The sequence below is a fragment of the Tubulanus polymorphus genome, chromosome 9 (genome assembly GCF_964204645.1).
Source record: "Tubulanus polymorphus chromosome 9, tnTubPoly1.2, whole genome shotgun sequence".
Classification (NCBI taxonomy): Eukaryota; Metazoa; Nemertea; class Palaeonemertea; order Tubulaniformes; family Tubulanidae; genus Tubulanus; species Tubulanus polymorphus.
The window spans coordinates 3,622,801-3,635,256 of NC_134033.1; the positions used below are offsets into that span (position 1 = coordinate 3,622,801).

Consider the following 12,456-nt stretch of genomic DNA (forward strand, 5'->3'; position numbering starts at 1 on the left):
AATTTACACACAGAATAGCAAGTATAACAAAGAAATAAGGTTTTCCATGCAAAAAGAAAACAAAAACGAACAAATAAGATTCTGAAGGTATCTATATATATGTTTGACAATATTACTTAACTTTAGATCGATATTTGGACAATCATTTATTTTTTTATAACAACCTTTTCATGCCTTAGTAACTTCACTGATTTGTAAAAATATGATTACTAAAGATGAGATGACATTCACTTATGATTCAGTAATGCTGTGATTATTAACCGATAACGCATGTATGGTTACCTTGTTTAAAGCTGATGTAGATTGTAGCGACTGGTTTATTCTGTTCAGCGCCGCCACTTCCAGGTTCTAATTTCACATTTACTGATCCGTTGCTCAGAATCCATTCTCTCTCCACATCCAAATTCTTCAAAGCGCCGTCAATTCTATACATAAAATACATTATCAACATGTTCAAGATTATGGCGATGACAATAAGGATGCAATTTGATGTATAGGTGGATTTACGTAGGCAGGCTCCTCTGTTACGGGCTATAAATAAAATAATGCACAATGCAATTTGATGATGAAATAGGGAATCTATGTAGGCAGGCTCCACAGTAACGGTCTGTAGATAAAATGCACGATGCAATTTGATGATGGCATAAGTGGATATAACGTATTACCTGATATACGGTAACTCAGTTGCTGAAGTTGTGATTTTAGTCATAATCGTGACTACGGAGTCGAGTGCTTTCACGGCGACTCCGCCTGTCAAAGACATCGAGTTGTGATAGAAGAATCGCGTTTGAATTCCAAAATTCATCTTCCTACTCAAACAATACCAGTACTCGCCGATATCGTAGTAATCGAAATCACGCCCTGCAGATTACAAAAAAATTCACCGAAATAACAACATGCTGGCTGAATAAACCGGACGATTTAAAAAAGGATGACACCAGACTATCAAACTAGGTATACAGCGTGTCTCATCAGTTCTTATCGATATGATCTGATGTCATAGGAGGATTGATGGTAGTGTTGATATCTTTCTGGAACGTTCTATGGCTAAAACTTATAGACAATTCGATGAAATCATTGGGGGAATTTTATGTAGGAATCCATCCATTATGGATTGGTCTTTCGATAAATTCGATGATTTCAGGGGCTGACATCTATTCGGGATTTTTTATAGATACATTCGAGGAAATTTGATGATGTCATAGGGAGATATTATGGAGGCAACACTTATGTCGGGGAGGGTCTCTCAATTGAATTTGATGATGATGATGATGATGATGATGATGATGATGATGATGATGATGATGATGATGATGATGATGATGATGATGATGATGATGATGATGATGATGATGATGATGATGATGATGATGATGTCATAGGGGGATTAATAATGATTTAATTATTTAGTAAACTACTGATATCGATTCTGGAAGCGGCCCTTTCAATTCAATTTGATGATCATATAGGGGATTTTATGGATTCAACCATCTATCACGGAAGGGTGTTTCGATCAAATTTGATGACGTCATAGCGGGATGAACAGTGTATACTAACCGTCGAGTGTAGTAATGTGCGGATCACCCCACGCCACTGACGGAATATTTATTTCGCAACAACGTCCGCGCCAACCGTTTCTACAGCGACACCGAGCTCTACACGGTCCCCACCGCCATTCGTTCCGACAGAATCCAGTTCCACAATCTAAAATTCATTTCAATTAAAAGAAAATTTGGTCAGTCAGAAAAAGAATATTGAGATAATTGTGTACTTACTCGGGCACGGAGAGCAGTCGGGAATATTGCAGTTTTTGCCACGGCGACCGGGTAAGCAGACCGAGTCAACTCCACATGTGTTCCGGTCTTTACACTTGCATTCACATCCGACCCAAACAGTTCCCCATCTACACCGCGTTGGACATCTATAAATAATGTAAAAAAACCGATGATATAGGGTTCATATCCGTTGATATCAATAGGGGGTTTATGGAGGCAACCGCATTTTGCTGAAGAGTCTTAATATCAAATCTCTTGATTCGTATTTGACGATGTCATGAAAGCAGTCATCTAGGATTGAATTGGTCTACTCGAGCACTATTTAATGCTGCTATGATGTCATAAGGGGACTCACTGTAGCGGTCATCTTTTCTAGAAGCGTGTATTGATAAAATCACTAGGCGATTTGATATTATTGAAATTCAATTTTATTTTTCAATAAATATTAAATCGCGTAATTGCGATATATTATAACATTGACAAAATATATTCATTGAAAGGACACCAGATGAGATTTTCGATGATGTTGTAGCGATTTTAGAAGGTAGCCATCTTTTCTTGCACAGGAGGCCAACTTGAGGACATTACTGAAGGAAGTTTAAGTGGCGGCCATGTCGTTTGCGTCACTAGGCAATTAGATTTGATATTTTATGACGTCATAGGGGCATCAATGTCTTTTCTGGACTAAGATCTTAAAAGATCAGATCATACAGTTAGATATTAGAGAATGTGATTTTTGGGCGCAAAAATTTGATTAATTTACTATGTTTTTAGTTAAGAAATCTTATTTTGTTTAACTCGTTAATTACTCATTACTTTTTATATTAAAAAATGTGATTATTTTACATATTTTTTATTCGAAATCTATTTCATGTTGTCCTTTTTCATTCTTACCTTTACATATGAAATAGAAAGCACCAGAACACAATTCTTCAATATCTTCACTAGAAAATCTATGAAATCTATCTGGTAAATACGTTCTGAATTTATATTTGTTTCCTTTTAATCCTTCATATTCTAAGTGAATAACTAATTTATTACCATATCTATTAGTAATTGTTTCAATATTTGTAATTAAATATTTCTTATGTAATGTTAATTCATTTAACTTTTTAAATTTTTGACATTTGTAGTAACTTTAATTCTATTTAAGAATTCACTGTGTATTTGTTTACTCTCCATTTATTATACAAATGTTTTATTAAAATTGATTTCATTAATATATTATTCATGAATATGATTTTCATTTATATATGTTATTCATTTATATGTTATTCATATATATATGATGTTCATATATATAAAATTATTAGATTAATTGTATATATCTTGTTTCAGATCAGAGGTTGGGAGAGCGAGTGAGTAAAAAATGAAAATAAATTCGAGCATGCGAGAATTAATTTTATTTTTTATGAGCTCGACCCCTCGACCTTTGGCCTGAAACAAGATATATACAATTACTTGCCGCTTCTGATATAATCATACATCCATTACTATTACAATACGTCTTCTAATGATATTCAATGCAATATAACATTTCGACGTTCAAATATAGGTCATTATATAATCACAGGGAGCCATTCTACGTCAATAATATTTTGCCAAATAGCTTGTATGTGTACACATAGACCTGTGACGTTTTGCACATCGATTTACGGTTGTCGTTTGTAAAATGACGCTGAATGGTTATCATTGTTGGCCATCATTGTTTAGGTTTCATAATGGTAACGTTTTATGAACAAACAACTTGGACAAACTTACACGTCGTTCGGGCAGAAGCATTGACCGTCCGCTCCGAGTTGAGAACGTTCACAGTTTTTACACGTACACTCGCAAGCCGAACACTGACCATCAACCGACAATGTACCGACAGTTCGACCGTCTGTACAAGTACAATCGCACTAAAAATTGAAATAATTTTATTTACGCGAAGTCTTATCCGAACTTGTCGGTGCCCCCAGATTTGAAATATTCTCTAATCGCTCACCGGGCAGCTGCCGTCGCTTCGCGTATCTTTCAAACTTCCGTCGGCGCACTCGCACGGACACCACAGACTTCCGTCTTTTCTCTTCTTCTTGGGAGTTTTATTGTCCGGACACATTTCGCACTGGCATTCTCCACCTTCAGGCTAGAAAAACATAGAATGTAAATTTTACAAATCGAATGAGCACCCTGTGGCTTCACCCCGCCCTGGCAGTGGTTGTCTCCACAGTGATCTCCGTTGCTCTACGATCCTAGTGTAACCATCGGACACAAGTTTCTTGGTGATCCTGTGGCCCCGGCGATCCCGCTAGCGTGCATGGCGATCCAAATCTTGTTCATTTTTAAAAAACTTTCAGCCAGATTCTTAACATCAGAAATAAGGCAAATCGTATCTCTTGAGCGGAAGAAATCGATATAAGGACGTACCTTCCAACTTTTGGACGTTTTCTGAAGTGGGTCGCAGAAACATTCGCACATGCATTTTTTCGTTTCGGGGTCGATTCTACCCGGTTTTCCGGTGTCTTTACACACGCAACACGGCACCGGCATCTTTACACATTTCCTGAAATATACCATAATGAAATATGATATGCAATATATACTGGCGAAATTGGACCGATGTCAAAAATGCTTGTGCGTTTATGACTATTAATTTGTGAAAACTCCTATAAGATTTTACGTCATACACCGTGCAGTGCGGGCAGACCCGTGCTGAGCCTTTTACATGGGCTCATTTTCTATTTCAAGAATGAGGGCACTTTCCTTTTGAAAAAGGGCAGCTTATATGAAGTGCCCGGGAACCTGAATAAATCATTTGAGGATGGATTAGTTTTCATTTTACAAAAAACATGAAAATTGTACTAAAATTTTGAAAAATCTTGACCAAAAGTTCTGGCGGTGTATAAATCGTTTTGACTTTGTAAGTACACTGTGGCCGATTGGTGTCAAAAAGTTAATTGTTATCTGTTTGTATTAATAGATGGCAGTTCCTGTCAAACATAGTGAAACATTGGTAACGAATGAATATACCTATCCGCATGCCTGTTTTCCAATGCAATATGGTAGAATTTTTAGAGATTTTCAAACCATTTCCAGCACATTGTAAGTCAACATTGAAAGGGTTCATCAAATAAAATCCTCAATTTAAACAATTCCGTCTGCTTACTTCAATTGCTGCGAGAATTGCGGTTCGTATTTAAGAGTTTCGAACGGTTCCCAATCGAACGCGCTTATGTTCAACGATCCGGTGATAGCCTCTAGACTTCCGCTCATTCCGACCTGTAAGTTCGCATCTGAGTCGTCAGAACACTTTTCGCTGCATGCCTCTGCCCACGCTCGACCGACAACCGGGGCTTGTACCGAAACCTCGACGAATCCGGTTCTCGCGTGGCCTTTTCCACCGTAGATTTCTAAAATTATACCGGAAAATAATACGAATATTCTACGCTTGACCTCCATACATAAACGATAACGTCCTTGCTCTGAAAATACTTGCAAAATACGAGAATATCTTGTTACTTTCATTAAGATTTTACAGAACAATGTGTGCAGACTGTCCAACAAATCAAGACTTTCATAATGCCCAAACCTCGCATCCACACATAGCGATAGGAGCGACACACATATCAAATAGTTTGAACAAAACATTTACTGGAAGTTTTGAACGTTTGCCTTTTTGAATAATTGATAACGTAGCTTTTAATGCTTTAACATAAAAGTATTTTCTTGCTCTAGCAAAAATACTCCGAAATGTACATAATCCTTAACTACCACTTACCTTGATCGACAAACAAGAATTTCTAAATCTACCACTGCCCTTAGCCCCTGGTGGTGATATTGAACACGGGCTAGAAGAATCGTTACTTTTATTAAATGGGTGAAAATTTCATAACCCAAGAAGGGAAGAATGAAAATCAAAATAAACATTCCCAGAAATTACCCGAAGAGCTTATTCAGAGATAATTTCTCTTGTGTAAGAGAGCTTTATTCATTGAAATATTGCAGACACCAAATTCACCAGCGGAGCCATGGATGGGACATGTTTAATCCCAGTGAAGTGGGATTACCGTCACTAATCCACGAAGTGTTGAACAACTGACAAAAATATGAGATGATTTTTTGATATGTCTTACTTTATCCGAAGAATACTCCCAAATATTGAAAACAAAAACGGCAATTTCAAGCCCAACGCACACGGCATCGAAAAAACGTTTTTTCCTCTTGAAAAAAACGTTTTCGATGTTTTTTTATGCCGTGTGCGGGGGAGGCAAAACACAAAGCGCCGAACTGAAAAACTTTCACGAGATGAAAACGTTTTTCTCGAAACAAGCACTGCTTGATTTGCGAAAAACGTTTCGTGTAGTCGAAAACGATTTTCGTCCCGTGTGCGTTGAACGTTTTATCTTTTTCGGGCAAAACGTTTTACCAAAAACGTGTTTTCTGTTTCGACGAAACAAATGTTTTGCCGTGTGCGTTGGGCTTAAAAACTTGCCGTTTTTAAGTTCGGCGGGCACGATTAGACAAAATAAAGGATTGGCCTCGCCTTACTATCAATCAATGCCCCCTTTGTGGTTGAAATGCTCAAACTTACCTAATAAACGCTTTAATTTTGAGGGTATCAATATACCGAGTCGTTTTTGAATATTAGTGGGCCAGATCATCTTAAACGACGGGGTCAAGGTCGCTGTGAGGGTCGCGCGAGTCCCTTTCCCGTCTAATTCTCCGCCGTATTCGCGAATCGGTGTCATATCGAACGTCGGTTTCTGCAACACGCCACCAGATGGCTTCCACGAAACACCGGTCGTCATTGTGCCAGTAGCTCCTGCTTTTACTGACACAAAACCTTTAGCCTGGAAATAAAACTTGCGGGTAGTAAAAAGTCAGGGTATCCCTAAATCTTATCAAACCAACACAACTGTGAGTTAAGAGTCAAGTTAAGCCCACACAAATGTGGAACTGGACCTCGAGTCAAATCAAAAATCCACACAACTGTGGACGAAGATATGGAGTTATATCTAATTCCATTAGCTTTGATTTTCGTCATTACTTAATCATTTTTACCTTCACATTAACATCAGCATTGAATTCTAAATCGAAGAGGAATGCTCCGGGTATAAAGATCGGCGGGTTTGACCGAATCGGTATCGAGAACAAGCCGACCTGCAGGTTTGATACAGGATTGTTGTACTTCTTCTCAGTCGGTCCACTGCCCTCAAAACTTTAACGGATAAAGCAGAAATAGCGATTAATTTCAGAATGATAAATTTTTAAGAAAATGATACAGTTTGATAGTAAAAACGAACCTGGCTTCGAAATCGACTCTGGATTCGACGTAAGCCTCGAGAGGTCCGGTGAATTCGGCTCCAGCCTCCTCCAGATACGGCGAATCCCACGATATTTTCAGTTTCAACTTCACGGTCGGGGTAAAATCCAAGTTCAAACTCGACTTCACCTTCACTTTAGACGAAAACTACTCACGAAATAAAGGAGTAGAATAATCACAATGAAACCAATTTAAAAAGAAAGATTTTTAAATAACTTTACTACACCTTTATTAAACCGGCCCAACCCTTTCAATGCATCTACACCGCAGTGCGGTGTATAAAGCCCAACGCACACGGCAAAAAATTTGTTTTTCACAAAACTTTTTTCGTAAAATACTTTGTCCACAAACGACAAAGCGTTCAACGCACACGGGACGAAAAATGTTTTCGACTACACGAACAGTTTTTCAGTTCGGTGTTTTTTTTGTGTTTTGCCTCCCCCGCACACGGCATAAGAAAAACATCGAAAACGTTTTTTTTTTCGGTGCCGTGTGCGATGGGATTATATCAGTGATCGCATCAAGGCGTATCGATATTATTACATATCATTTCTACAGTAAGATTACACCACCTATCTATTAGATTTAGATAACTAACGATACCAATACACCGCACTGCGGGGTAGACGCACTTGCAGGTGTATCTCCGTTATGCAATACACTTGCATGGATTTTTTTTCAAACTTTCAATTTATCTCAGCGCTTTGTGGTAAGCCGGCAAGAAAAAGGTTCATCCAAATTATTTGGCACCAATGAAATTTATCCCTCTTTGAGAAAATCCGAGGTACGGTAAAAGCGGATTTCATAATTTTGTTACGATATTAGTTTGACTTCAAGGATAAAATCCCAAATAGAAATCAGATCTTTAACCCGTGGTAAATGTTTCGTTGTATTAAGTGTAGATAAATCCCCGCAACAACCCCAACCCCTAAGAGGCTCACCGGAAAATCAAAGTTGTCTCTGAAGACAATTTTCACGGGTTGTGTCGGACTCAAACCGGGCCATTTGACGCGAGGTATTCGTTTACTCGGGTCTATTTCCGACAGCGGAACCGTCGTTTTCAGCGACGTCGAATCGATTCTATCGACCGGCAACAACTCGAGATAAACATACTGAGAATCACTGTGAACAGTGACGATCTGAAATAACAATACGACTGCCTCCATTAATCACCCTATGACATCATCACACCCATATACCCTTTCAGAAAAGATAACTACTAACAAAGATCACTGCATAAATCTCTCTGTGACAGCCTCTTTAAATCCAGCTAAGCTCAGGTCGACTAGGTCGATCATCTGCCGTACAAACAAGGGTAGTAAACATGTGACCACTCATTGCCGATTCATTTGTCGCACGATCAGCGCACTCAGGGCCAAATTTGGTTTTCGTATCTGGTCGACTAGTGGTCGGAACTAATAACCGAATGCGCTTGATTTCCGAACTATTTCCGGAATATAGTTCCGACTAACGGACATTCGGTTTCGTTTAGTTCAACTATAGTTGACTAACTCAGATAACCGAAGGTGGCCCAGGTCGACTACGACCGATTCTAAAAGTCATGCGACGCGAAACTCGTCACTGATTGGCTACGACGACCTGACCGGGTCGTAGAAATCGAACTTATTCTATGCGATTCGGCTTGCAATCAATGCCATTTAGAAAAGGTTACCGATGGAAAAATGGGCAGACCGTCCCGACGAGATGATCGGGTCGCGAGTCGACCTGAGCTTAGCATATATGGCATCACAATTACTATAGGATGGCAACTAGTTTTTTTAACGTTCCCTTTCTTACCTGCCCGGCGATTGGTTCCGAAGATCTCAGTGAAACTAAATCTCCGATGGTTACCGTTTGTCCGTCTTCTAGCAGATACATCGAAGGCCAATTGTTTCCGCCTTTACAACTCAGATCGACGTTCACTGAGTTTACGCTTAAAGGAACAGAGTTAGGACAAACTAATCAAACGGCTTCAAGTGAAAGAAACAATCCAAGTGGCCAGTAGTACAGTCAGGGTTTAGATCTAAGATCAGGCTTAGGCCATTTTGGTGCTATAGTCAATCTAACAACTAACGACCAGTACTCATCGGTTTCATAGTCAAGGCTTTTAACACCGTATCAAGACCAACTATGTTCTATACGTAGCTAACCCAACAACTTAAAGAATGATCATAAGATTTAAGACCACGTTTGTACTTAAGTCTCGACAATGGAACAGAAAAATATAAATACACATTTTCATACGATTTGACCGGATATTTTTTTTCTAGTCTCGAACTGCACTTACATTCCCGCCACTTTCGGAGTCGACCCAGTTGCGCCACAATTGATGAGTCTCGTTGTGAAAAACGACCCGATACTGGCCCTTGTTAGTTTATCGACCGTCTCCAGGTAACCGTCGCTATGACTACCGATGATGACGTCACCAGTGACGTACGTTTGACCGGTCGTCTCGGCAGCCGGCAGAACGACGACGTACGTGTAGACCTTACGACCAGACGACAGGGCGTATTCGTGGCCAACGCATTTGTACGCGGTTCTACCTGAAATTCAGATTCAAATTCTAAATTTTCTCGGTTAAATTCGTCAAAAAGTGGCTATGGTTAGGATGCATCTTGGCCTGCTTGGTCAATCCCATGACTATGAGATCATGGGTGCCAGATCATGCACACCTGCCCACCACTAAGACCCAATATAGAATGTATGGCGAAGCGGGTACATGGATCCAGTTACGAAAATTACTGACTTTTCCATGTAATTACACACAATTCCCTGAGTGAATCAGAGACGTTTCTTGGTTTGAAATGTTCAATCCATTCATTTTGCAGTGAATCACGTATTGATAAAGACACATGCGGTCAATTGCATTACTAAATATCTATTTTCCAAGATTTTGGTAAGATTTGTCGAATTCCCTATGTGCTCCCTGATTATTCTAGAGATCGGGAGTTATGCGGGTTTTGCAGGTCCTCAGTGGCCAGCCTATCTATAAATCCCTGGTAGAATTGGAAATGTAAAAAGCTAGTGTACATATTCACCTGATTTGATGTGATGCACGACGCTGTTATTACTAGTGTTTATAACCGACCCGGAATCGATGACGACTTTACTCGGAATAGACTCTATCGTTCGCGGGTCGTTTATCTCGATCAAATCGACGTTCTGTTGGAAATCGGCGTATTTGATCACGTCCTCGATTCGAGCCATATCTCCCTGCATTATCGTCAATTTATCGTCTGCAAAACATAATATTCTCATTTCACATCGCCCTATGACATCACTACTACGGTGCAGTTTCTAATCTAGTTGTCAATTATTTAGCTTATCCATATTTCACATCGCCCTATGACATCACTACTACGGTGCAGTTTCTAATCTAGTTGTCAATTATTTAGCTTATTCATATTTCACATCGCCCTATGACATCACTACTACGGTGCAGTTTCTAATCTAGTTGTCAATTATTTAGTTTATTCATAATTTCATATCCCCCATGACATCACTATTACCGGCAGAGTTTCTAATCTACTGGTATACCAGTAGATTGGATATATCCAATTTATCGGCTGCAAAAAAATCAAATTTCATATCCCCCCCTATTACGTCACCATTACGGTTTCCAATAAAATCGCTACAAAAAATCAAATTTCATATCCCCCCTATTACGTCACCATTACGGTTTCCAATAAAATCCCCCTATGGCATCCCTGGTGGAGTTTCTCAGGTTAGTCAATTTGATCATATCAAAGGTAGAATCTAGAGTGTATTTATTATTTTTGGATCATCGATAGGATTTTTACGGCTAAATATTGATGAATTTGAAGGGTTATTTCAAGTAGAGTACCATCTATCTTCTCGGAGGTGAGAATTTGAAAGAAAATCGATGATTTTACAGGGGGATTTTAAGGGGACCCATCTACTGCTATATGCGTCGATAGATGAAATCTGAAAACAATTCGATGCTGCCATTAGGCGGTTAATACTGTCATCTAAGCATAGGCGTTTGATGTCATAGGGGGAAATTCACGAAAACAGTATAAGCTATGATTTATACTTTAGTACTTCATAATGAAGGAAGTCCAGCAATTTGATGTCATAGGGGGATTTGTGGAGCTGCCATCTTTTGCAAGAAGCAATACCAACTGATGAAATCGCATAGCAAATTGATGATTTCATTAAGGGAACCTTATGCAGGCAGCCAGAAAATAGTAAATTGATAAAAATTCAATGAATGAAAATGAAATTGATCAAAAAAGCAAATTGCTGCAATGCCGTTATCATGATGTCATAGGGGGAACATCAGTTTCTAAACTTACCTAAAATTTCAACGGCTTCTATTTTATGAAAAACGCCGTCTGCTTGTGAACTAACGACGACATCGCCTCTCGTTAAATTCTTCATCGGTCGATCGATGACGAGAATCGACGAGTGAGACGATCCGATCGTCACTGGACATTTAAATACGGTCGCCTGATCGGCGGCGATCGATTTCACTCCGTCTTGGAAAACGGTATTCAGAATTCGACCGGAGTCGGAGTAATCTGGTCGGATGAATCCCCCGGGACATTTTGTGCTGTTCCATGACGAACACGTTTTGTTCTTAAAAAAACAATCCCAATTTCTTGACAGGTTTTTCGAATTTGTAAAATCTTCGAATTCAACTCGATTCGTTAGATATAACTTTCCAGGATTATTACGTGCTTTCTAGTTTATGATTTCCAGTTTGGCTGTCGGGCAGCTATTTTGACTCAATATGGCTCCCAGGCAGCCTATCTAGGCTTGGATAAGCCACAAAATTTAGAATCGCATCACTTTCTAAAACTTGAAAAAGACTTTTTATTTAGGCCTATTTCTGTTATATTTTACCTTTGCGGGATTTAAGGACTGGTATGAACCTGATGTTCGAATCGAATTTAAGCTAGATACACAGCGTAGTCTGACCCCTGTACTTACCTCGCCGACTTTTTCAGTGTCGAAACAATTGTCGAAGTCTTTACAGTTTTGGCACGTTTCGGGTGTATAGTGCTGCCACCTAGTGTTGCAAGAGACTTCCGAACAGTTCAGCGTCTGTAAGAATAAAGCCGAGTTGCACAATTCAGAGTTCAGTTGAATGCGCTCGGACTCGAATCGAAGTCACGACCGATAACGAATAGATTCCTCAAATTATCATATTTCAAAGTTTATCAGTCAATAGTTTTGAAATCTATCTGAATGGCCGATCTTTGGAGAAAAAAGTCAACTGCCAACACGCCTACTGTCCTGCTCCTCTGAGTAGGTTTTAGATACGTCCCAGTCTTTTCTCAAAAGTAAGTTTAAGTAAACTGTTCCATAGCAATCAAACGAAAATTAATGAATAATCCGATTCAAAGTTCATCC

General features: G+C 39.2%; 1 protein-coding gene across 1 annotated transcript in view; it reads right to left on the reverse strand.

Moving 5' to 3' along the window:
* The window catches only part of LOC141911239 (uncharacterized), a 60,927-nt gene that overhangs the window by 9,586 nt on the left and 38,885 nt on the right, over nt 1–12,456 (reverse strand). The window contains exons 16-32 of the mRNA XM_074802224.1: nt 12,034–12,147; nt 11,397–11,679; nt 10,119–10,316; nt 9,368–9,623; nt 8,878–9,013; nt 8,022–8,219; nt 7,061–7,227; nt 6,819–6,975; nt 6,349–6,607; nt 4,924–5,167; nt 4,185–4,320; nt 3,763–3,903; nt 3,537–3,676; nt 1,776–1,921; nt 1,558–1,704; nt 666–861; nt 283–425 (exon numbers count right to left, since the gene is read on the reverse strand). Coding sequence (XP_074658325.1) covers nt 283–425; nt 666–861; nt 1,558–1,704; nt 1,776–1,921; nt 3,537–3,676; nt 3,763–3,903; nt 4,185–4,320; nt 4,924–5,167; nt 6,349–6,607; nt 6,819–6,975; nt 7,061–7,227; nt 8,022–8,219; nt 8,878–9,013; nt 9,368–9,623; nt 10,119–10,316; nt 11,397–11,679; nt 12,034–12,147 — 3,061 coding nt within the window. The remainder of the gene's footprint in view (nt 1–282; nt 426–665; nt 862–1,557; nt 1,705–1,775; nt 1,922–3,536; nt 3,677–3,762; nt 3,904–4,184; nt 4,321–4,923; nt 5,168–6,348; nt 6,608–6,818; nt 6,976–7,060; nt 7,228–8,021; nt 8,220–8,877; nt 9,014–9,367; nt 9,624–10,118; nt 10,317–11,396; nt 11,680–12,033; nt 12,148–12,456) is intronic.